The sequence below is a fragment of the Eptesicus fuscus genome, chromosome 18 (genome assembly GCF_027574615.1).
Source record: "Eptesicus fuscus isolate TK198812 chromosome 18, DD_ASM_mEF_20220401, whole genome shotgun sequence".
NCBI classification, from domain to species: domain Eukaryota; kingdom Metazoa; phylum Chordata; class Mammalia; order Chiroptera; family Vespertilionidae; genus Eptesicus; species Eptesicus fuscus.
The window spans coordinates 7,785,139-7,811,374 of record NC_072490.1 but is presented as its reverse complement, the minus strand read 5'-3'; the positions used below and the strand labels follow the sequence as shown (position 1 = coordinate 7,811,374).

At 45.0% G+C, this 26,236-nt stretch overlaps 1 protein-coding gene across 3 annotated transcripts in view; it reads left to right on the top strand.

Annotated features, from left to right (window-relative positions):
- Positions 1–26,236, top strand: part of ULK4 (unc-51 like kinase 4) — a 250,082-nt gene that overhangs the window by 161,289 nt on the left and 62,557 nt on the right. For 2 of the 3 annotated variants that reach the window (XM_054729834.1, XM_054729836.1), the window contains 3 exons: positions 2,515–2,681; positions 6,241–6,339; positions 24,819–25,004. In XM_054729834.1, the coding sequence (XP_054585809.1) occupies positions 2,515–2,681; positions 6,241–6,339; positions 24,819–25,004 (452 nt within the window). The remainder of the gene's footprint in view (positions 1–2,514; positions 2,682–6,240; positions 6,340–24,818; positions 25,005–26,236) is intronic. The other variant, XM_054729835.1, reaches the window with a different exon arrangement.

Genomic DNA, 26,236 nt, shown 5'->3' with positions numbered 1-26,236 from the left:
TAACTCTCTATCCCTCTCCTTCCTCTCTGTAAAAAAAAAAAAAAATCAATAAAATATATTAGAAAAAAAAAAAAGCAGGCCTTTGACTCAGCTGCTGTGGTTGATGCTGGTTTTGCTGGCTAAGTGTTGATCAATGTGGGAAAGAACAGTTTCTCACACCAGGGTTTACAGGTGCCTTTCTCCTCTTCCGCGCTGTCTGTTGAGCTGACGGGAATGAATCCTAGTGGACACGACCACGTGTTTGTGTGATGTACATGTCCAATTCTCTAGAAGGAAGCCTCTGTTTGGGGAGGTGACATTGGGATTTAGAGTATTCAAATCATTAATGATAGAACTAGGAAGTATTTTCAAAAGCTTGGCATTTCAAAATGTACTCTCATATCATTTCGCTATTCCCAACAGATTTTGAAAAAGTAATAATATAATAAGGACACAGTGACCGGAGCTAGGAATAGCTCATGCACATTAATATTCCCAGAACATTAAACACTTGAAAATAACTTAGGGGGGTGACTCCTTTGGAGATTTGCTTATAATTAATACAAAGTAATTCTTGGGTTTATTTTGAGGAGTTGGTTATAATTAATGCAAATAGTTGTTGGATTGTTTGGCTTAATGAATGTTGGTTTCTCTTAGAGATGTTAGAATGGAGTATTAAGAAGTTGTTTTGATGACATTTGAGCAGAGGACAGGGAAACACTACTGCGCTCTCCCAGATGCCTTTGCTGCCTTTGCTGGCATTGCCACTGTTGGGAAGAAATATTTTACGTCCTACTTCATTTCTAATCTCACAAGCACCTTCCCTGACAGCCAGTGACGTCAGGGTGCCCAGTCAGGGCTTGGTGTTGGGTGCCCGTCTTTTCCCGTGGCCGGCGGGAGAGAATGCCATCCCAGCCTTGCACTCCTTCCTCGAAGACGGAATGAAGGTCAGGTTCACTGTTGCTCCCCAGCTGTTCAGTCTGAACCAAGCAGCAGGGACATGGGAACCTAGGGGTCTGCCTCCGCCTTCTGAAGAACCACTGATCCCATGGGAGGACTTCACCAGTCCTCGCCCCCTTGCACTGTGCCTTGGACCATCTACAACATGTCACCAAGTAATCGTGGGTCCCCCAAAGGAAAACACCTCTCTCCCAAATACTACGCTGTACAGCCCTTCTACCCTGCCTGCAGCTCACGAAAGCCAGGGGCTGGTTCCTAGCCCATGAGTGATGCGGTCTCACTCGGAGGGGAAGGCCTGTGGCCATCATGCCCGTGTCACAATAATTGCTTTTCTGTACCGCGTGCCATTGATGGTATGAGCTGTCAGACCTTGCCGCCTGATAAAGAACCTGGGCAACAATAATTCATTCTGCTTTCCCATCAACTGTACTTATCTTCAGCCTTGTGACTTGCACCGGTTTTTGCCACAAGGAGTGAACTGTGTAGTTTGGTTTTTCTCTGCCTTCAGTGACAACATCAGTTGCATTTGTAGTCTAAGAACTGCTTTGCACTCAGCTGGGGAAACCAGATTGGTTTACGGGAAACAACAGAACGCGTTGTTTAGAAGAGATACCGGAGCTTGAATGGCTCTGCTTGGCAGAGTTTCCATCTAATCGATCTTCATGAGAACTGGGGATGAATGGATGGCAGGTGCAATAGCATCCAGTTTATAGTACATGTCAGACTTCCTGACCATGCTCCCCCCCACCCCCCATCTGCTTGTGTAAAGGAGTTACATTTGAAGATCACTTTTTCTAGAACATTCGGACAATCTATCTGTGCCTGAGTCCTATTCACCATTTAGGCTTATAACATTGTTCATGTTGCATTTTCGCCACATTTACATCTGAATCAGTTTTGTGAATTCCAAGTTTAATTCTACGTAACAGTGACAATGGAAATGCCATAGTTAAATATAAGCAATAACGCACCCCAAGATGTGAAAATGAATTTGTGACAGACGACGTCAAACTAAAAGTTGACGAAGACCAACCCTTCATATGAGGTTTGCAGAGACACAATGATAGAAGCTGGCCATTTCTCAATTTCCAATTCTTTAAATCACAGTTAATCTCCCACTTAAAATTTTTTGGCATACAGCAGAAAAAAACATGCTTTATCCTCTTGAAATGACCCAATTACTTGTAGAGCCCTGTGTGGTTCCTGACCCTTAGCATGAAGAGCTGGCCCTTCGAGCAGAGCCTGGGACAGTTTGTTCACACACAGCACGCTTCCCTCCGTGTCGGGGACTCCTCCGGCCCAGTGAAGCCTGACCATGTAGGATGTGTTTTCCAAAGTGTAGTTTTGCTTAACACCTATATTCCTAGTCCCCATCCCAGGCCCCTGAGCAGTCTCCCTGGGGGTGAGCCCTGGAAACGTGCATTTCACGAAACTTTCCCCCGTGTATCTGGTACACAGCAGAGTTGAAGGACTGCTTAGCACGTACGCATCGTGGAGACCTGCCCTGTTGGGTTTATGGGGCACACTGTTTTTATGTTATGATGACTGTTTTGCCCTTTTCCTTCTTACCCTCAGGACTGGTGCGTCATGTCTGTAACCTGTTCACTGAAACGGCCACACTGTGCTTGGACGTGGAAAATCCAAACAACAACGAGACGGCAGCCGCGCTGCTCTGCTCCCTGCTGGACGTCCTGCACGGCATGCTGACCCACACGTCTGGTGTCGTGCGGCTGGCCCTGCAGGTAGGGGCCTCAGCCTCGGTCTGGCACAGCCCTGCCCTGCACCCCACCCCCTGTCCGTCTCTTCTTGCTAATCTGCCTCTAAAGTGTCTTTACATTTTAGAAAGAACTTACGTCCTATAGAGAGAGACTATCAATAAGCCATCTTTGGTGACCAGTGCCAAGAACAGATCATGTGATTACAAAATCGGAAAGGAAAGCCGGAGGGGCCTCAGCAGAGACTTGGCGAGCTCTAATCGGGGAACGTTCCTGGTGGAGACCGTTAGCCCTACGGGCACCCGGGGCTGGCCAAGCTTCTGCAGCCTTTCCTGCCCACGGATGGGGCCCCAGCCACCCCAGTGGGAAACGTCAGCTTGCCAGGAGCACTGGGTCGAGATTTTAGGCCCATGCATCCATTCAGACACACACATGTTTACATACACATATACACACATCCGTAACGCAACATGTAAACAAGCACTTGCTTTCCCTTATGACCAGTAACATGGAATTGCAGATGGATTCAAGACTGAGAAGTGTATTCAGTCCATGTGCCCCAAACTGGACTGTGCTCTACGAAGGAAGGGGGCGTGGGTTTGTTAAGTACTTTCCATTTGAGGTGCCTCCACATGCCTGTTTCATTTACTGCCCTCTCTCTGAGTCAGCTGATACTCCGGTCGCATGAAAGCACACGGCTGATAGGAATTCACTGTTATATTTCGAATCCTGGTAGAATTGCCAGAGGCGTATGTCGAGCGATCGCTGTTGGCTTGAGTAGATGCAGAAGCTAACGGGGAGACCAAACTGTGTTGGTGCCTCGCCAAGAGGCAGCGTAGCAGAGCCAAGAATGAATCCCGCGAGCCTGGTTTAGCCTCTGTTACCCATCATTGTGATAAATGGTAACTTTTACCTACAGCGAAGCTGCTCGAGTGTTTAGCTTAGCTAGTGAGGCGGGTAAGTAATTCCAAGGTCTCCTCAGCAAACATGGTCGTTAGTGTTGAACGCACACTTGTAAAGCCAGTAGGTGAGAATGGCCTTGGAACAACTTAGTTGTTTTTCTTTGCTGTCTGTAATCATTCTGGATGAACAGTAGAACATTGTTAAGTACCTATGAAGTCCTGAATTAAGGTTTCTCTTAGCTTTTCCTCTCGTGTCTCTTCAGAGAATCGTTATTCTTATTTCAGTGTCCGTGGGAGTTTTATGTAAATCTTCAGGATGTAGTTGCTAGTTACATTCGCAGATACATAAATAATATCAATCTGTAAAAGAAATGTTTTAAAGATGGTAAATAGAAAAGGGATCAGGCTCAGCCAGTGTGGCTCAGTGGTTGAGCATCAATTCATGAACCAGGAGGTGGTTCAATTCCTGGTCAGGGCACATGCCCGGGTTGGGGCTCGATCCCCAAGTAGGAGAGCATGCAGGAGGCAGCCAGTCAATGGTTCTCTCTCATCATTGATGTTTCTCTCTCTCCTTCTCCTTTCTTCTCTCTAAAATCAATAAAAACATATTAAAAAAAATTTTTTTAAGGAATCAGAAGTTCAAAAATTCCAGAGCACCAGAAATCTCTTATTAGATAAGTGATTATTAGGTAGATAGTCAAGGTTGTTTAAAAGAAACCTCCTTAATAGAAATATTTTCTAATTCTTTCTTTCTTTGCTAGTGTACCAGTAGATCACTGTTTTTAATTTTTTCATTTTCTTCAACACCACTGCCTACTTCACTGCCGTCGTCTTTCTAAATCCCCCACTGTATCATCTGCCATGTATTGCTTTTGGCTTCACTCCCGACTTTGATCTGCAGGGCACCTGGCGTCAGTCTGAGAGAGGCGGAGTCCTTGAGACTGAGTGAGGGGAGAGGGTTGGGAAGAGTGTGCACCAAAGACAGTGTCTCCTGGAACACTGAGCCGACTGTGCTCTCCGAGCCACCAGCCACCTCTCCCGTTCATCAACACGCTCCACACCGGAGCGTCTCCCGCATTCCTAAACGTCTAACGGGAACGTCCGTAAAGCGAAGGCATCGGGGGATTGAGGACTGCCAGTGTGTAAAATGATAGTAGCGCTTCGATTTGTGAAGCACTTTTCTTCTTCAGAGAGGGGAGGGACATGGTGCAGGAATGTGTCCCAGGGCAGTAGGGAGTGGAGGGAGGCAGGTGTCAGACTCTCCCTTAGGAGCTCAGCCCCGCCCCCCGCCTGCCTGGTGATGCAGAATTGGTCCTGCCTTCAGCGAACCTCTTGCCAGCCAGTACCGCCACCCTCGTCCTGCTGTGCCAGCTGCAGACCTGGGCGTCATCCTTAACATGTCCTTCTTTTTCTTGTTCCACATCTGACCTGTCCCCAAATAATGGAGACTTTCACCTTAAATACCTAACCGATCCAACCCCTTCTTTCAGACCCGCTGCTACCACCCAGCTCAGTGTCCCGTCCTCTCTTGCCGAGAGTGTAACAACCGGGAGGGTCAAGCCCTTGGCTGGTTAAGGTGCAGAGGCCGATGCTCTCTCTCCAATAGTGTTTGAGAGGCAGAACTAACAGCCGCGATTCAGAGAGGTGCAGACCTCTGGGGCAGTGCGGCCTGTTGTTCTCTGGAACGGAACTCTAACCTTGTGCCCCTCACGGTGCAAGTGGTTAAAAGGCAGGCGTCTGCTTTTACAATTCTTCTGGACCAAAGAAAGCAGGCAGCTCACATTGTGTCCATCGGCCTGAGGAGCAGAGGGAAACTTGGCATTTGTGAGAAGGGTCCTGGAGTCCAGGCTCGTGCCCTCGGGTGGGGCAGCCTGCAGCCTGGTCTGGCAAAGGTCACCACCCAAAAGCAGTTTTGTTTCTTCCGAGTGAAATTAAAAACACAGAGGAAGTATTGAATGAAATACGTGTATTCGATAGCAAACAAAATTACTAATCAGTGCCTTTTCCAGTATGAAATTATGCCTTCTGTCTGTTAGAAATCCCTGGAATTAGACAGTTCTGTAGAACTCCTAAAAGAAGGCACACTTGGAATGAAAGGCACTCGCTTCCCATCTCTGACTTTAATTTCAGTTGAAGCCTGTACTTTCCAGACCTTCTCTGGAGACTTTGCATGCAGTGTTACGTTGGACACATATTCTAGGTGTCGCTGGTGCGTGTGTGCGCGTGCGGAGAAGGAAAGCACAGCAGGATGGTTAGGTGTGCGTTGTCGAACGTGCAGAACATGCCCGGGGACAGGCGCGTGAGATGTGGAGTCTCAGAGCCTCGCGCCTCCTCCAGCTTTGTCCCCACGATATGTGGGAGTCACACGCACTGCTGTCCTTCTCTGAGCGTCAGTCTTCCCACCTGAACCACGGGGACGGGAGCCCCTCCTTCCGGGCTGGTTGTCCACTGCAGCCGGTGGACATCACTTCCCCAGGGACAGCCCTGTTACCGCTGTCTCTGTGGACCACCCGGCCTGCCTCTGCGGCCCGAGCTGGTGGCGTGGCCGTGACGCACCCTTTGTCATGTGCACACCTCCTGTTCAGGGGGCCGAGTTTATCTGCCCGGCGGGGGAGGGGAGGGGGGAGCTGTCTCCAGGGCCAAGCTGACTAACCTCCGGACCCCCTCCTCTCCCCTCCTTCAAGGCGCAGAAGTCTGGCTCCGGAGGCGACACTCAGGCCGCGGAGGACCTGCTGCTGCTCAGCAGACCCCTGACAGACCTCGCCAGCCTGCTCGTCCCGCTGGTAAGGGCTCACCTGTTTGTGTCTCTCCGAACGCTGCCGGGGCTGAAGTAATTTTATTTGAATTTCATGATGTCTGGAGTCTTCATGCTATTTTAATTCCTTTCAAAACTAGAGCCAGGAGAAATTTCAGAGGCTCATTTGGCTTGGGATGACTACATCTCTACTTTATTTAAAACCAGGTGGCTTGGATATTTAAGTAAAGCAGAATCTCAGATCCTTCTTAATGAACGTGAGGTTTAAAAAAAAAATGCAAGAAATGAATTCCGGGAAGGGGAAAAAACCTTGTTATGGGGATCAGTTCTCTTTCAAAACAGTTTTTCGGGTTGTGCTTGGCATGCAGGGCTCCCCAGAAACGAAGAAGGGGAGCATGTCCCCCAATCTCTGCAGAATTAGGATGAAATAAGTGGAAATAGATAAAAATAGGCGAGGCTACAGAAGACCACGGACTACAGGAAAGGAGTCCAGCAGAACCTTGGAGTTTGGACCAACTTAGAGGACCCACCATAGAGACATGTGGCCACCCGCCCTCCTGCCCTCCACCGGCCAGAGCAGTCAGAGGGCCGGCGGATGGCATTCCACAAACCCCCCTGAAAACCTCTCCAGATTTGGGGATCCAAGGACTAGGGGTGCAGGCGACCGAGGGAACGAATCACTTGTGGCCTCACCCTTTAGTTCTCCAAGGCTGCAAAGGTTTCCCTTTCCCGCCCTCTGGCTCGAAGGAAGGCGGCGAGTGCAGTTCGGAAGACGAATTCTATAGGCTTAATTGTATTCATCAAATAAAGGTTTGGTTTAACCGAGAAAGAAAAAGGGGGGAACCAGTCAGTGCTGGCTTATATTAAATAGTAACGCATGTGGAGTAGAGCGGCCACAGAGAGGCAGCGGGCTCACAGTGACGTGAGGGAACAGCCTGAACCCCAGGGGGCCTGGCTGTGCCCCAGACAGAGCGGGAGGATCTCTGGTGTCGAACTTGGCATGAAGTTACGGGACAATAGCAACAGGAACCAACTGGTCCAGCTCGAGTCCGGGGGCTGGACCCCGGCAGCCAGTTCTCGTGAGGGCAGGAAACGGGAGGGTCCATGGACCGGAGAGAAGGGACTAACACAACCACGTGCGCTTGTATGAGAGACTCAAAACGGCATGTGTGCGTATACAGACAGATACAATGTCTTATGTAGGATGGTGATCATATTTATAGCAAACAAGATTAAAAATAGTTTAAGAAAGTCAGATGGAGAATCCATTATAGATAAATTTCTAGGACTCTTTCACATTCACGTTTGTGAAAGTTTTGGTGTTTACACATTCTGAGATTTGTTTGCTCTTATTGTTAAACTTATCTTTGGTCTTAATTTCATTGTCTTATGTTATATTTTCTTTCTAAATGTCTTCCTGTATTAAATATAAGATTTAATGCACCCACACACACACAGAAAACCTTTAACTGGACAAAGAGAAGGATGCTACAGTGGTAAGGAAGAAAGTCCACAGGAACCTTCTTGTGCTGAATGTCAGAGCCCAGGCCAACGCAATCAGAAGGGCAGAATGCATACAGGGAGGAATGAACAGCAGCAACAACACAGTAGTATTGAGATGCGACACAGCTTTCTCGTTGCCTGACCAGCCACATGGATAAAAGTAATAATGTAGATCAGGAGTTGACAGACTAGGGCCTGTGGACCAACTCTGGCCCGCTGCCTGCTTTTGTAAATAAAGTTTTATTGAATACAGCTACAGGGACAATTTGTTTACACATTCTCTGTGGCTGCTTTTGCACCTCAGTGGTGGAGTAGAGTTACAGCAGAATCCTTAAAGCCCACAAGCCTAGTTATTTACTGTCTGGCTTCTTATATAAAACATTGGTTGGCTCCTCTATAGAATATACGAAAGCTTGAATAAGATTGATCTAATAGAAACATATCCACCTCTGATAGAAATATAAAACTTGATCTATTAGAATTTTATCCACCTCTGTACCCTGAAAATGAGCCTGCACCTTCTGTTCAGTTTTCTGGCAACATTTTTAAAAAGTTAGCCATGCGTTCGTTATGTTAAAAGAATATCAATAAATTCCAACGCGTAGGAATTCTCTAGCCGTATTACCATTAAACTAGAAGGAAAGTTACAAACAATGAAAGATGCACTGTTAGCAGATACTCCTCGTGACTAGGATCCAAGACTAACACGTTGTGATGGTCAGCCTGGGTCCCATCAGGAGACAGAGACCACACAGCAATGTAAACAGGAGAATTTTAATACAGAGAATGAGTGAGCTATGCCAGGAGAGTAACTGTGAGATGTTAAAGGCACTCTCCAGGAAACCGTTAGCTCAGGGAGAGTACCCACGGAAGGATAAACTTGACAGGGGCCCCTCCCCAAGGTGCAGGCCAGACCTCACTGGGGAAGGCCTGCTGCAACCCACAGGCCGTGGAGGCATTCGCTGGGGTGCTCAGGCCAGAGCGGGCCACGTCCCTGGACAAGCAGGAAGTTACCCTTCAGGGTGCAGCTGGATCCCAGCCAGTGGGCAGGTTCTCAGAGGGAAGCAGGTGCCGCTGCTAGTGGGGGATTTGGGGTGCCCAGTGTTTGCACAGAGAAGACCACAGACACTGTCAAGAGACAGGCAAGGGGGGTGCACGTGGGAAGCCCGGAGTGCACTGTACCCATTGGGGAGGGTGACGAGGCTGACACAGGCCAGGAGGTGAAGGTTGCTGAGGCCCACAGTTAGGTCACATCCCTGCCAGATGCCATCACACCCACACTCTGACCCAGTGCAGAGCCCCTCCCTGCGTGTATTGTCCGAGGGTTTCCAGCTTCCTGGGACTGTGCTCATGTTATTAGTAACTGGATCATACTTGGGCTCTAAAGTATTGGCCGATGTCTTCCTGACGTGTGTGAGCTGGGCATGTACCTGCACACATATCCCTGGAGTCCTTAGGTTTGAGAATGGCTGCAACAAGACCTTTTCGATATGTCTCCTCTGGAAAAGATTAACACGTTTACAGCTGCGTATAAAGTGGGGAAAAGTTATATGGCTATTGAGGACCTAACTTAGAGCACACACGCCAAAGATACATTTTACAGTGGTTGTTAAAAAATGTAATAGTTACCGAGGGCGCAGCTGGAATTTCATTCCCAGAGGGAAAAATAAACAGACTTTTCGTTTTCATCTGACTCAGATAATTTTGGAAGCATTTTGCCTGAAGGCAGGTGAATGAACTTGTTAGCTTTTGAGATTCTTTCCAGAAACGAAAGTAAACATACTTATCCTTAGGAGATGAAACCCGTCAACCCATAATTTATGACCTGAATTTATACTATACACCAGAAGAATCACAGTGAAATGTAGGTATGACACAGTGATTCTTAGTCCGTTCTGAGCATGTGCTGCTTTAAGAGTTGGAAAGTTCCAAACTGTCTTCCCAGAAAAATGCCTAGAATCACTTATATGCAAATTATGCACACAGTTCACTATTTCAGGGGGATCTTTGAACCCTCAGTTGGGAACTGTGGTATAAGACATGGTGAATGAAGGATTTAACAAGTTGACCATGTCTCCTGACGAAAAGAGAGAACAAGGTAATTGTTTGACCTAAATATTTTATTTCTTAAGAGGAGAAAATGGGAAGCCAAGCTCTATATCGTAGATACATTTTCTAACAGATAGTTCCTGCAAGAAATTATGCCACAGCCTCCTGCTCCCTCAATTAAATAGGTTATTTACAAATTTGTGAGACTTTAAAAAACGTTTTCTTTTTAAAAAATCATGATTCACGTCTTATAAAGTATATATATATATATATATTCTCCCACGATGATGGAATTAAACTTTAAATCAAAAAAAGATATTTGGAAAATCCCAAAATATTTGGAACTAAATAACACAGTACTAAATAATCATGGATCAAATAAAAAATAATTAAATTAGAAAGCATTCCTGAACTGAATAAAAATGCAAGCACTACATATCGGAATTTGCTGGATGCTTGTGAAACAGTCCTTGGGGGGAGGGAGATTTTTAGCCCTCAGTCACTCCTGTGCTCGGAAAGAGGAAAGGTCTCCATGAGCTCAGCTTCTACCTTAAGAGACTAGAAATAGGAGAGCAAGTTACTGTGACGCTGCTGTAATCAATAGTGAGGTGTCAGTGCAAAGAGACTTTTGAAGGTCATGGATATGAACATGATCTTGATGGTGGTACACTTAAGTATGTGCAGTTAATGGCATGTTAGTTATGCTTCAAGACAGCTTATACAGTAAGTCATGCCGGTGTTGCTCTATTATTTTCCTTTCTTCCTGCGTCAGTTCCCCTGGTAGGCATTGTGTTCGGTGGTTTTGTGTCTTCGTTTCAAGCTTCCTTCCTATCCAGGTGGTACAGTCACCTCATTCCTCTCCCGAGTCCCCCAGTGCAGACACATATTGGATGCGAGTCCCCCAGTGCAGACACATATCTGATGCCCAGATTTCCATCCCATGGTGACCCTGGGTTTCATCACAAATCCGGGCTGGAGCCTGCAGGGGATTTGGCCCAGGTTCTGTGGCTGTTTTCAACAGTAGAGGAGCTCCTGTATGAGCTGGAGCCCCAGGCATGGAATGGCTGGTCAGCCTCCTCTGGTGGCCAGGAATCCCAGCCCCCGCTCTGGGCCTGGCTTTTGTCCTTGCCCCTGTGGGGGGGTGGCCCCAGTTACATTGAAGATCCATTTCCTGGTTGCTGCTTCTGACTGCTTTTGAACTTCAAGCTTTTGTGTGGTCCACAGAGTTATTAATCTGTATCTTTAAAAGTTTATTTTGGTTATTACGGAGGTGGTGGTGCGAATTTTGAAGTCTCACCCACTATCTTGACTGGCGTCACATGTCTGTTTAGTTCCTGGCCCTCTCCCTGGCACTTTTCAAGTGCTCAATAAATAATTGTGGGATGCATGAATAAGGCACCAAAACCCAGGATATCGTAAATCTAGTATATACAAAACTAAATTATAACGTGAGCTGATTTATGTCATGCTCCACATATGTTTATATAAAGTGCACAAAAGAAGCCAGGGTGGAGTGATTTATACCAAGGGCTTAACGGTATTTCTCAACAATTTTTTACTTAAAAATAAATGGCTTCCTGTGCTGTCTCCTCCCACTTTTTTTTTTTTTTTTGGTTATTGTTATAATGAATATGAATTTCAGAATATGCAATGAAGTTATTTTGATAACAGTGACAAATGAACAGTGAGTGACCCCGACTCTTCCCGAGTTGAGGACTGTTCGAATGCGCCTGTCACCCTCGTCAGGGGGACAGAGGGGACTTCTGGCTCTGCCCAGGGTGCGGTGTGCCAGGTTCGCTGCCAGCGCTTTTCCTTCCAAAGGCCCCTGACGCTGTCGCCCTCAGATGGAGAGAAGTCTCTGGAACATCATTTTAGCTTCCTATGCCTTATACACCTTACCATTGTCTCGTGAGCAGTCAAATCTTTTTTCCTAAATTTGGATTCGAGATCCCAGAGTCAAATCGGATAGGTGACTGACTCCAAGCTTCCCGGGTGATTGGTCCCTCCCACTCCCTTTGCCCGGCCGGCACCGTGGGAAAAGGTCATGCGTGTCCACCAGCTCTGCACCCTGAGTTTCTCACCGCAGCTGCTATCAACGGGATCCACTCGGGAAGCCTGCCTGGAAAGGCCAGCGTACTGTTCTGTTGGGTGGAGACTCAGAGCGATCTGGGTGGCCTGCCCGTGGCAGTGAATTGGCTCTGCTGTGCTATCATGAGCTGTTATAGGCAGGTAGATGTGACTCAGCAGAACATAAAACTTGATGTTGAGCTTTAAAATGTTGCTCTTCTGCTTTCAGACTCAGCTCCATGTCTTGGCACCTGTGCCACATCCATGAACTATAAGAATAGCAGTTTCTTGTAGAAAAAAGCAGATGTGGGTTTCTTGGATCTATATTACTTATGACAATTGCCAATCGTAATTAATTCTCGAGGCCTTGCCTGAGGGAGCTGGCCTGTGCCCCCCTCTGCAGAGGACACGTCACCAGCAGCAGCCCCGAATCTGATCTCTAATTACAGTCGGAGAGCATGGCTGCCTGGCCCCCTTCTCAAGCCGGCATCCGGGGCGGACGGCCCCTGACATGTCCTTACCCAAGGCCCCGTGCAGCCAATTGGCACAATGCGTAAGGCACCTTTTCACCCACATCGTTCGAAAGCTTCACCGGGAGTTAAAATGACTGTTTCCTGCCGACAAGTCAGTGGTTGGATTAGAACATCTGTGCCAGCCCCTTCAAGCTCCGTTATTTTAAAATTCACTCAAGAGATAATGAAAAATCAGTTTGAAATGGGACAGTGTTTTTAAAGTGTATCAACCAGAAATATTCTTAAGGAATATTGGTTGCATGCAGTTCTGTCTTCCCACTGTTAAAGTATCAGTTGGACAGAAAAGTAATTGTACTCATATTAAGTACGAAGTTACAACTTATTCTCAGATACAATTTTGTGTAGCAATCTTTGACTTACCTGGGGCCATGCCGCCATGATCTGGTACAACAGGTTAAGAAACATCAGCCTTGATGTGAACTCATCAGCATACGTCTGAGACATCGGTGCCCCATCATTCTGGACTGGAAGCACGTGTGTGTTTCTTCTCCTAGGTATTTTTATTTTCACTTGGATTGGATTCCCGGGGGTCATTAGTAGCTACGTCTCCATGGTTTCTGTCTGTCTTTGGATTAAGCCGTCTTCAGGAGCAATAGCGTGACATCACTCCAGACTCGCATGTGGGATTCATTTCCTGGGATCATTCTACCATCAGGGACATGGCTGTTGGGCCGAAGGCTTTCAGACGCAGCAGAGAGACCATTCATTTTACAGAGAAGGAAATTTAAGTATAAATTGTTTGGTGAAGCTAATCCTATCATATTTTTTTTTCGTCAGTGTGAATTGAGGGGTAAAATTTTAGACACGTAACTTTTTGTATAATTAGGGTTTAGCTTATAATTAAAGATATACTTTAGGCAAAAATAGGGCACTCACATTTCATGTAAATGACACCTCAAAGCTGTTTAGAATGTGGAGACTGCGATAATTACAAAATCCGTCATGCAGAAACACTGCAAATACAGAAAATTCAGTGTTTAACTCAGTGATCATTTTCTCTTCATTTATCACTGGAGAAAAATAAATGGAATATTTAAGAACTGAAATCCATTTTCCCGTAGATTATTGTTTAAAAATTAATTCAAACTACAACACTTCGACTATTAACCCTGAACAAATATAAAATATTGAAATATGAAACAATAATAAAATAAAGGAATATATTTTTATGCCTTCATGAATATATATTCACATACATAATATCAAAAGGTAAAAATGAAGAATTAGTCGGCTATCCTGATATGTTGGCAGAATAGCTCCCTTCTGAGTTTTTTAAGAAATGTATTTTTATTGTTAACAGTAACCTGATTTTTTAATGTTTTTGCATGATTTATAGTACTTTACATTTTTTCCTCCAAATGTTTTGCGTTTGACATAGAGATTTGATGTGCTAGTGTCTTATTAAAATCATAGCAATTATATATACACATTAAAAGTAATGGGAGGGAAAGGGGACATATGGAATACCTTCAACAATAGAGATTTTTTAATTAAAAAAAAAAGTAACTCAAACTCTTCAGAAGGGTTAAAAATAAAAAATAAACATCTTTCTCCACATCTAGACCCACAGGGGGAAAAAGTGTGCTGTTATATGTATGTATGTGCGTATTTACATATATGTGTATAAATGAATGTGTATACATGCCCCCCTTTTTTCATACAAATCTCTGACTTGGTTCCCCCCTCCTCAATGTGTTTGAGCAAAAGTTTCATATCAGCACATATAAACCTAACTATTTTTGATGACCGTGGCACTGTACGAATGAATATCCCATAATGAAATTGGTTAGCTCCCCTATTAATGGACATTTATTGTGTGTGGGGGTAATTTTTCTGACATCAAATATCTTTGTTAGATATAGTTATGCTTGTTTATAATTATATAATCATAGAATAAATTCCTAGAAACCGAATTGTTAGGTGGGATGCTTACTTTTGTGTGTCAGCCTCGCTGGACTGAGGGAGGCCCAGATAGCTGGTAAAACATTATTTCGGGGTGTGCCTGTGAGGGCGTTTCTGGAAGAGATTAGGTCGAATCAGACTAAGTGTAGAAAATCTGTCCTGGCCAGTATGGAGGAGGGGACATCTTCCAGTCCACCGACGGCCTGAATAGAGCAAGACGGCCGAGCAAGGCGGATTTGCTCTCTGCTTGACTCGGGCCGTCTACTCCGGCCTCTGGAGCCCCTGGCTCTTGGGTCTTTAAGCTCAGACTAGGACTTAGAACACGGGCTCCCCGGGATCTGGGCTTGGGCAGGAACTACACCGCCAGCTTTCCTGGCCTCCGGTGTGCACGTGGTGGACTGTGGGACTTCTCAGCCTCCAAAATCGTGTGAGCCAATCCCCCCAGTAAATCTCTTTCCATAGATCGCCCCTGGCTCATTTCTCTGAGAACCCCAGGTCATATGCTGGGTAGAAGGGTTGTCCATGTCTGGTTTGGGTCTGTATTTCCGAAGTGCCCTCCCCAAAGGCAGAGTGAGTACCAGCGTCCTTCGCACCGGAAGAGAAGAGAAGCCGGTTTCCCCGCGTTGCCACCCGCTTCATGGAATTGTAGCATCTTTGCTGCTGATACATGAAACCTTGTCTGTCTCTGATGTTTTGTGTTTATTTTGTGAGTGAAGTTTAGCATCTTTTGTGGATTAATTAGCCATTTGTGTGTCTTCTTCTGTAATCTGCCTATTTTTCCCTAGTTTACCTTTTCTATTGATTTTTAAGAGCTCTTTGTATATTAAGAAGTGTATCCTTTTGTCATAAGAAAGACACTTTCCCCCATTTTCTCTCTCTTTTTTTTTTTTATTGGTGCTTTAGCTATAAAGGTAGTTTTCATTTAGTAGTCAACTTTAGTGTTTTCCTTCATGACTTTTAAGTTTTATGTCATGTTTAAACGGTCTTCCCATTTTCTCATTCTAGGATTATATTCACCCATCTTTTCTTTTTCTTCTATTACTTTTCAGGTGTGTGTGGTTTTGTTTTGACATTTAGATATTTGTTTTATTCAGGATTATTTTGTTGTAAGGAGTAAGGTTGATATCTGTGTGTTGGTCTATTTGTAAAAGATCTCCAGCATCAGGTACCACTGAGATTTTATTTCCCTGGTTCTGTTTATCCTTTGCCATGTAATTATTTGATAAGTGGGAGCAGCTCCTGCCTATGTATAAAAACACCATTTCTTTGAATACAGTGGGTTATATTTATTCTTGGCTCCACAATCTTTAAATAATTGGGAGTTTGGGTCCTAGGAGATAATAGCAAAGAATACCCTATGGGATATCATCTCTTGGACTTAATTTGATGTCATCCTAGTGAAACCAGACAAAAGGGGATGGAATGGTAGTGATTTTTGTCTCACCGCAGACCTGGGGTGAGTAGTGGTCTCTAGGTAGGCGAGTTTCCTAAGGTTTACACGGAGAGCCTTGCTTTCCCATTATGTCACCCTCCAGAGAAAGCGGCATTTTTCGGACTTTTTCCATGTGGAACGGCACCTTTTCTCAGTGGGTTCATCAGAGAGAAAGTCAGACTTAAGGCATGTCGTTTCTTGTGGGGCGATGGAAACTCCATTCAAAGCTGAGGTCTTGCCCCGTGAGTGTCAGCCTATGAACCCGGAGGTCACCGGTTTGATTCCCGGTCAGGGCACACGCCTGGGTTGCAGGCTTGATCCTCAGTGTGGGATGTGCAGGAGGCAGCCAATCAATGATTCTGTCTCCCTCTCCCTTCCTCTCTCTGAAATCAACTTAAAAAAAAAAAACCCTCCATATTTAAAAAGCTGAGATGTTGATAGCTAACAGATAACTTGCCATGCCTATACCTGCATTATTTTCTCTCTCCTTCAAGGTCATACTGATTGCATTTTATTTTGTCAGTGCTGCTCTTTAATATCTCAGCCTCGCAAAATCTATGCCAGGTTTTTAAACTGTGGAAAAGCTGTTCAAGGCAGCGGAGCCCTTCACGTCTCCCCAGCCATTGTCCTTGGTTGTAGTGAGTCTTGCATTTCACTCCTGGCGGCAGGGGTTAGGGTTAGCAGCTCCTGATAGCACAGAGCTGTGTGTTTACAGGTCGCAGCGACAAAAAGAGAGATGCTTGCCTCTTTAACACGTGAACACAAAGCAGTGTCATCGATTATTGGTTTGACATTTCATGGGAGGCTGCTTGGCAAGACACTGTGATGTTCCCATGACTCAGTGGGGTCATCTCTGAACACCTGTCCATTTAATGGTGTTTGAGTTGGCTTCATTGGTTATCAGGTGAATGACCGTGGGCAAGTGGGTTAGCCTCCATTTGTATGTCCAGGAAAGGAGAAGGTCGAACACCTCACAGGGTTGTCGGGAGGAGTAAGAGCAGTGCGTGGAGAACTCAGCACGGCACTTGGCACCTTGTAGGTCCCCCACCCGCGTGTTGGCTGCTGTCTCTGTGCTGTATGGTTAGTGTTGGTGGTTAGCGCTGTATTACTCAGTGGTTTAGCTGTATTACTCAGTAGTATGACCGTGTGCGGTGAGAAACCCATTATTGGCTACAGTCTCAAAATACAACCCCCAGTTGTCTTTAGAAGTGGGGTGTGTGTGAGATGAGCAGTGACTTCCCGAGTTTGCTTTGTTTTACTTTTGCCACCTTGAAAAAAGCCCTGTGGTTTCGTGCAACCTCAGAAAGCATGCCTGCGCATCATTGAAAGAGTGTGCGTAGCTAATAGTGTGGATATTTACCCGTAACTGTGACACAGTGAAGTTAGCAGTTTTGATAACGATGTTTGGCTTTTTTGTTTCGTTTAATGCTTGCAACGTTATCCTGTCTACGGCTCCCCGAGGCCCTTCCCATACAGTACGTCCTGTAATCGTATTACTGATCCCATAAACATCTATCTCACTGCACTGAACTCACTTTGTGAGCAGCCTCATTAACGTGCTGAAATATGGACCCGGGGGTGTTCCCGGCAGTTTCATCGTGGCTCCGCAATCAGTCGCCCTGATATTAGGCTCTATTGGTGGGGAACTGCCGCGTCAGCTCCCTGGTGAGTCGCCCACCGGCCTCCCGGGGCACGAAGGGGTACGAGGCCGAGCTCTAGGTAAAGGTGGTTTTGGGGCCACAGCGTCCTACGGAGTAAAACCGGAGACAAACAATCTCCTTTTAATTTTAATTCTGCATCAGTTTCTTTGAATAAATGAACCGTTAATTTGTAAAGCTAAGACAGCCTTATGGGATGTATTCTAAATGTCTAGATAATAAAGCCATAACTAGGTTAACCAATTTTAGACTTTTCTTCTTTCCAGTTGTAAAAATTGCCTAGTTTGATAAGTGGTTTTAAAAGTTTAATAGCCTTGCAATTTCAAATATCCATTCTTTTAATGGAAATACCCATCTTTAGGAATAAATGTATTATCTCTTATTCTTTTTCCTTTGGGGTACATTCTCTACCTCAAACCTGTCTCATTCAGATAGGAGCTCTTCAGAAGGGGTTATTTTAGCACAGAGAGGACTTGGTGTATTTTTTCAGTAGCCCGGATCCAGTAAACAGTAATTTTAAGAACTCTAAGCCATATCGCTCTATAATACATTTTTGAATCTTAGAACCAGAGAGAAACATTTCCAAGTGTTCTTTGTTCATTATTTGACAGTCATGAGAAATCCTGGCGGTCTGTTACTGGAGCTGTTAAAGGCAGGTTGGCCCCTCACGCATCTCCACGGTCACTGGTTGTAGCAGATGTTGCATTTGATGTATGTCAGTGCGTGAGGGTCAGTGCAGAGGGTGCCCAGGAAATGCCCCCCTTTAAAATTTTTAGGAGTAAGTAAGGCAGATTTATTTCATATATTTGAATTACAAAAGGTGCCATAAGCACATTATAAGAATTCAACAAATTTACAGGTGATTAAAGTACAACTAGAGCGTTCCCTCCCTTTACCATGGCACTACCCCAGGGTAACCAGGGTTACTTTTTTAAATTTAACATTTTTATTGATTTCAGAGAGGAAGGGAGAGGGAGAGAGAGATAGAAACATCAATGAGAGAGAATCATTGATTGGCTGCCTCCTGCACACCCCACACTTGGGGATGGAGCCCGAAACCTGGGCATGTGCCCTGACCAGGAATCGAACTGGTGACCTCCTGGTTCATAGGTCGACGCTCAACCACTGAGCCATGCCGGCCGGGCACCTTGGTTACTTTTGATGTGTCCTTGCATTCTCTTCACTCTGCTTACAATCACCTGCACTTATATCATTGAGTTTCTTTTATTGTTCTGGCTTTCATTTCTAAAAATAGGACCATAGTGTAGGTATTTTATAACTTTTCTTTTTACTTATCTCAATATTATGGACATCTTTCCAAGTCAGTACTTATACATTGATCTTATTCTTTTTAACAGCTGCAGAGTATTTTATGGTATCGGTGTACTATTATTTATTCAATTCAAGCATTTCCTGGTGGATGGCCATTCATGTTGTTTCCACTTGCTGGCTATTATAAGCATGACACAATAGACATGATTGGTTTTAGCTACTTCTGCTTTTCCTTTTGTTAGATAAGTTCCCACAAGTGAGATGGTTCGATTACAAGGTGCTTCTAAATTTTAATAAACATTAATTACCATAGAACTTCCCAAAAGATTTTTAGCAGTTTACATTCAAGTCAAAGGTATTTAAATGTACTTGTTTTTCTGTATCTTCACCAGCACTGCATCTTCTGAGCCTAAAATTTTTTTTGGTCCAATTGACAGGTAAGGATGAGAGAAGTCACAGTTTTAATTTGGATTCTATGGCTGCAGCATTAGGAAAGGGAAAAGGAAATATAACCACTCAAATGTGAAATATGTATAATACTAATGCACTAACCTTTGGAATATAGAGGGGATGCTTTTATAGAAAATTATAAATGACCAAAATTGGTATCAGAACAGATAAAAATATCAAACTTTAGAAGTTAAAATTTAACCATCCAATGATATAAGCCGCTCAACCACTTTAAGTAAGAATACAGGTCTAATTTGTTTTAACCATAAGCAGGTGGAAAAGAGGGATATGCTGATCCAACAAAGAAATCTTACAAGTATATATATATCATGTAGAAATTCAAACCTGTCAATACAAGCATCATCACCAAAGCAAACATTGTTAGTAAGAAGCCCAATCAGAATGATTTCTGTCTTGAACGTTGAACGTTGATCACCCAGGACCCGGGCACGGGCACCCTCTCTGCCCTCCAGATGCCTCACAGGACTGACTGCCTTACTGGAAATGACATTTTCAAGGACGATGTTAGGACACGAGATGGAATCCACCTTTCAGCAGCTGCGGGAGGAAGGAACACTTTCCTCTTTCATTCTGCTAAGACTGCTTTCACAGCCAGTGAGAAGGGCTGCCAGTTTGCAGGGTAAATGCAAGAATTCCATTAGTTGCTAACAAAAGAAAAAACCTTGTAATAGAAAAAACGATACCAGACACCTGGATTGTCATAATGTGATGTTTTGCATCTACAAGATCTATCATTGCAATAGCGCAGGACTAAGTGGTTTTACGTGTGAGTTCTAAATTTTCAAACTCCTGTGCTATTTAAATAATTCGGAGTTTAGAAGAAGATGGAAAGCTCCCTGGCTCATTGTCATAAAGCTGTAATAAGTATAAAGCCATAGCCTACTTTAAAGTAATACAGAACAATTGAAGATCACATTTACTTATGAATATAGGTAAGAAATTTTTTTTAAAAAAAGGTAAATCTAGTAATGTATTAAAAGGACCAATATGACCAAATAGGGTCTGATCCAGGAATTCAAGAATAGTTCAAGCACTGGAAAATTATAATGGAATAATTTTAAGAAATTGAAGAAGAATAAAAACATGGTCATCATAGTCAATGCTAAAAAAGTTCAACTGGCCACTCTTAATTTTTTAAAACTTTATTTAAGATAGAGTGAATCTTCCCAAAATGTTGAAAGTTATTTCCTAGAAATTAATGAACACTGAAAGCATTTTCATTAAAATTGAGAAAAGAGGAATCCCTTCTGCTACCACTAATAGTCAACAGCGATGGGTGGTGGTATATTACAGATAAGAAAAATAAATATTAAGACTAAAACTGATTATTACTCACAGTTGTGAGAATTTTCATACCTAAATAAGAGATTAAAATACACTTGTTGTAACTAAAAAGCAAACTTCAGTAAATCATGGCATATAATATAATACACAGAAACCAATAGCTTTTTTTAAATATACTGGGTATTAGTCTGATAGAAATAGAAATGGGGGGAAATCCTTTTATAGATGTGACTAAAACCACCCCATAAAAAAAAGGACAAACATAACAGGAAAATGCAAATCATGATGCTAACTGTAGAACATTTTGAAAGACTTAAAGTATGACCTAAATGGATGGAGAGACATGCCAGGGGCATGCAGGTGGTAAGACTTAAGAATACAAATTCTTCCCAAATAAATACACAGATTAAAAGTAATTTTTAAAAAAATATGTTTTTATTTATTTCAAAGAGAGGAAGGGGGAGGGAGAGAGAGAGAAACATCAATGATAAGAGAGAAGCATTGGTCCACTGCCTCCTACACACCCACTATTGGGGACTGAGCCCACAACATGGGCATGTGCCCTGACCGGCATCGAACAGTGACCTCCTGGTTTATTAGTCGATGCTCAACCACTGAGCCATGCCGACTGGGCTAAAAGTAATTGTTGTCATAATTCCACTCTCACGTTTTTAGTTCATTAAAATGATCCTCACGCTGTGGAATAAGTGTGAGGTTTGCCAAAAGAATCCTAGCAGGAAGGCCTCTTTTCATTGCTCTTTATCACACACTCAGTCCTGCCTCCCAGAATGCCTTTAAAGGAAAAGTACGGAACTCAGAAAGGAATCCACTTCTAAGAATGAAGAGGAAGGGGGAGGAGTCGCTAATACATTAAAGGCTCAGCATATTTCTGGCTGTCAGGAGGAAGCCCAGAGGAGGATCCCACCGGGAGAGAGGAAGCCCGGCCCCAAACGCCCTGCGGGGTACGAGGGTGGCGTGGTGTTAGCCTCCCCGCTCTGAGCCCCATAGCACCTCTGGCCTCAGGGAGGAGATGAAAATAGGGCCATTTTCAGAAGTCTGTATGTGATCAGCTCTGCCATTGGCCCGTCTTATGCTCGTCTCCAATCTCCACATGCAGAAGACCCAGTAGCCTAGAATGTGCCCCCCAAATTATGCCAGGACTTTTCCCTAAAGAAGTAGATGCTGAGAAGAAACTGCCCCCCAGAGTGAAGCATTCCTGAAGTTTCTGAGGAGGGGAGGTGGTGGAAGGGAGGAGAGGCTGCCCTCTGGGGAAGCTTCCCAAAACCCGCACCCCCAGCCTGGGGCCGGGCTGCCACAAGCAACTCCTTTAGCTCCTTGCTTCCCGTGATGTCCATGCTTGGAGGATTCCCCAACGTGTGTCTTTAGCCATGACCTGTCCCCTGAACTCATGCGCTTGGGTCTACCCCCTAGCTATAACGTCGCCCTAAGAACACCTAAGCCATGGCGGTCCCAGCGGTGAATGATGACCCAACGTAAGTTTCTGGAGACTCTGTCATCTTGCCCTCCCCTGGCCTCACTGTCTAGACCAGCGGTTCTCAACCTTTCTAATGCCGCGACCCTTTAATACAGATCCTCATGTTGTGGTGACCCCCAACCATAAAATTATTTTCGTTGCTACTTCATAACTGTAATTTTGTGACCCCCAGGTTGAGAACTGCTAGCAGGGTCGCCTAAGACCATCGGTAAGCACAGATATTTACATTACGATTCATAACAGTAGCAAAATTACAGTCATGAAGTAGCAACGAAAATAATTTTATGGTTGGGGGTCACCACAACGTGAGGAACTGTATTAAAGGGTCGCGGCATCAGGAAGGTTGAGAACCACTGGTCTGGACTGTTGTCCTGCAGTCCTGGGGCCCCATGGCTCAGGCCGGGTCTGAGGACCACAGTTCGGTGCTCGGACGGTCTTCTCAAGACAGCGAGGAGTCACTGGAGGTTCTGAGCAGGAGGGTGATCGGGTCTGGTCTCAGTTTTTAAAAATCACCACTGGGGCTCCTGTGTGGAGGATGGATTGTGAGGGGCACAAGCTTCGTGGGACTTTGGTTATTTCTTGGACGGCTTCCTCCAGCATCCTTCTCTCAGCCAGCGGCAGCAGCCTCCACCTGCATGTCCGAGGCGGAAAGACGGGAAGAGCAGCACGTGACACGTGATCAGGCCAAGGCTTCCACACAAAACCCAGCACCTTTGCAGGCGCAGTCAGTGCTGGCACATCTGTACCCTCTCTGGTTCCTGCGACTTGGCTGCTTTGAGAGAATTGTTTAAGCCCCCTCTGCATCGACGGGTGACGATGTGGAAGTGAATGTGGTCCCATTCTCTAGACCGGCCAGGACAACGTTAGGAAAGTCAGGACAGCGCCGGAAGCCCAGAGGTCACGGCTGAGTTGACCTACCAGTGTCTTTCAGCTTGTTTTCGTTTTGTGTTTTTTTTTTTAAACTCTCAGTGATTTGTAGACTAATAACTAAATCAGTAATGGCAGTGGCAGGTTTTCTTCCCTCTAAATTTCTACGTTTTGTAACCATGTGCCTGGGGGTCAGTGGAACGCGAGCATCCTCTCAGGGAGAAGCGGGCAGCGCCAGGGCCGCGGGCAGCGGTGTTTCCTTGGGTGCTGTCATCCGGAATTGCTGCCATTCATCAGCCTAATGATAGTTTCTGCCGCCTCTTCAGCCGGTTTGGGCAAGAGGGATTGCTGTATCAAAATGCAGAGGAGCAAGGATGGATGGCCTGCTGTGAATTCTCCTTAAAGCTGTCCCAACAGCACAGAGGGGCTATTTTCTCAGGTGCTTTTAGATTGCAAAAAAGGGTGGGACGTATTGTTATTATTAAGTGGCTATTTTTTTTCTTGGTTAATATATTCTCTTCTCTGACATTAAATATTCCTATGTAATTTTTGATGAAACACTGCACCAGGCAATATTTTAAAAATGGAATGTAAAAGGAGAAAGATTTTGAAATGCATTGTACTGTGTAGATTGAATAAAGGGAACTAAGCAGTACAAATGTGATTTGAAATGGTTTTAAGACAGTTTTAAAATTCAAAATGTTTACTTGGAGATATTTCCAAGTTGTTTGTGTATATATGTGTGTGTTTATGATCTCATCTCTCCCACAAAACATTGGATTTGGCTGACAAGAATGTTTACAATAAAGTTAGGGTTGACAGATAAAATATAAGATGCCAAATGGACATACTTAACACTAAAAAAGATTCATTGTTTACCTGAAATTCAAACTTAATTGGGTGCTCCTTTTTTTCAAGTCTGGAGATCCTGTATAAAGTTGAAAACATGAGTAAGTCAGTGAAGGTAGGATAGGGTGAGGTTTCAGTACAGATATGAGGTCTAATATAATAGCAAAAGTTGAGCCATGGTCTTGGCCTTGAATCCTGATTGCTGGACAGAAATGGACATAAATTATCACAAGATGTGCATCATCCAGAAAGTGGGGTGTATAGAGGGGAGACATTTACTTGGGGCAAGAAGCATGGTCTAGTTTGGGGATCTGATACAACCATAGTCTCCATTAAAGGGACCCTTTCTGAGGGGTGGTGGTGGTGTAATATCCACCTTGTATTGAGCATGTAATGAACTAGACAGTCTTTCAAAGAGAAGTTTGTTTTTGTTTTAAATTTAGATGAAGTCCATTTTCCGTTTTGGACATTGTGCTTTCTCAGTTCTAGCTAAGAAATCATTCCCTCGCTCAAGGTCAAAAAGATTTTGCCTGTGAATTTTCTGAGAAGTTTCAGATTTTATATTTAGTTCTAGCACCCATTTTTAAAAAAAGAATCTTTGAGTACATGCAAAAACAATTGCTTTCTCTCCCACCTGTATACTTGATAATGATTTGGACACAGACAAGTTCAAAGTGTTCCATTATATCTTCTAGGAAGTGAATTTTTCTAAGCAAGTTAATAGTAAGTAACACTGTAAGGGGCATGCCTCAGAAAATTCATACAGTTTTCACACCCATCACACACACACACACACACACACACACACACACACACCCCTGTGTGAACATAGGCATTAAATACATGTATGTAAACCCTGTGCCGCCCCCTGATTGTTCCAGGCTGTCTTTGCCATGCAGTAAAGGAAGTACTGCAGGACTTTCCTTGGATCTTGTGATGTGAGCTTTCTTTGAGTTCCTGTGTGTATTTTGAAAATGATCCACTCAAAACCCCCCCACCATTCAATTAGTCAAATGTTGCGCTCAGACTGATGTTTTCCCCGTGAAGGCAGATTTTACTGTGGTTCTCGGGGGACACCACACCCTCTTCGACGGAGCCTCAGTAGTCCTGTTGGTTCCTTTCCAGCTTCCTGCTGAGGATCCTGAAATTTTTGAAGTTTCATCCAAGTGTCTGTCTATCCTGGTTCAGCTCTACGGAGGAGAAAACCCGGACAGCCTGTCTCCCGAGAACGCGGAGAGCTTTGCCGACTCGCTGACGTCCAAGCAGGACCCCAAGGAGCAGAAGCTGCTGCTGCGGATTCTCAGGAGGATGGTGAGTCCGCCCAGGAGCTGGGCGCGGGCGGCGGCTTCCGTGGCGGCTGGTGGGCAGGGAGCAGGCCTCATCTTGGACCTGTTTCAGTAAAAGCTCCCATCCGCCTTTCCCCATAGTCACCTGATGTTACCCTGTATCCGATTCTGCCTGTCAGCATATCTTTTCTGAACTGAGCTTGAGAGAGCATTGCGCCCCCTCGCCCCTTCATACATAAGTGTGCGTTTCCTAACAAAACGGGTGTTTTCTCACTTACCCACTGTCATCAAATCGGGAAATTTAACTTGATGCCCTTGTTTTACTCCCCTGCCCTCCATATCGCGATTCTGTCAGCCGTGCCAATGCCCTCTGCAGCCTTTTATTCTGGGTGGGACCAGCCGGGAGCGCGTACTTCCGTAGACGCGTGTCTTTAATCTGGAAAGTCCTGCACCCGTTCTTCGTCTTCAGCACACTTTTGAAGACTGTAGGCTGGGTGTTTTGCGGAATCACCGTCAGTTTGTCTGTCTGATGTCCGTTCGATTCAGGAAAACTCCTGAACGGATGTTGTCTTTCTCAGTTCAGCACCTCCAGAGGCTCCTGGTGTCTGTTTGCCCCCGGCTGGTGATGGGCATTTTGATCACTGCATTAAGTCAGCGTGTACTTACTGTTTTTAAATTCCTAGTAGTCGCACAGTGGAGATTTCCTAACTCTCAGCACTCTGTACCGGAAAACTTTCCCCGCTGTCCCGTTTCCGTGTTCCGGGAGCTGATGCTGGTTTGAAGGTACTTTTGGAGACGGACTGATTTTCTTTTCATAACAAATCTGGCTCTGCTGGTTTTGGAGGCTGTTCTTTGCAGTGGCTGCTGTTGAAGTTTTTGAAGGGCTGAGGGTCCTGCTGGTCTGGCTCATGTTCTGGTTGGTCGGTCTGTTCGCTTCGAGACACAGGCATCTGAGGAGGCCTTTGGCCAGCGGAGCTAGGGGTGAGCCAGGGGGTTGCACTCAGGATAACTTTGGTGCCAATTTGATAAATAGATGGCGGTGCACGGCCCAGCTCAGTCTACCTGGTGGATTATGGGTGACAGGCTGGAAGTGAGACACAGAGATTTACCCCCTCCTTCCCCCCGCGGCTACTTTATGCTTTTGTACAGCCGGGTCCCCCACCCCCACAAGACTTGCCGTCTCAGCGAGCCATTCCCTGAGAAACAGAGTGATGACTGGTCTGGGTGCAGGGCAAACCCTCCTGGGGACGGTAGACG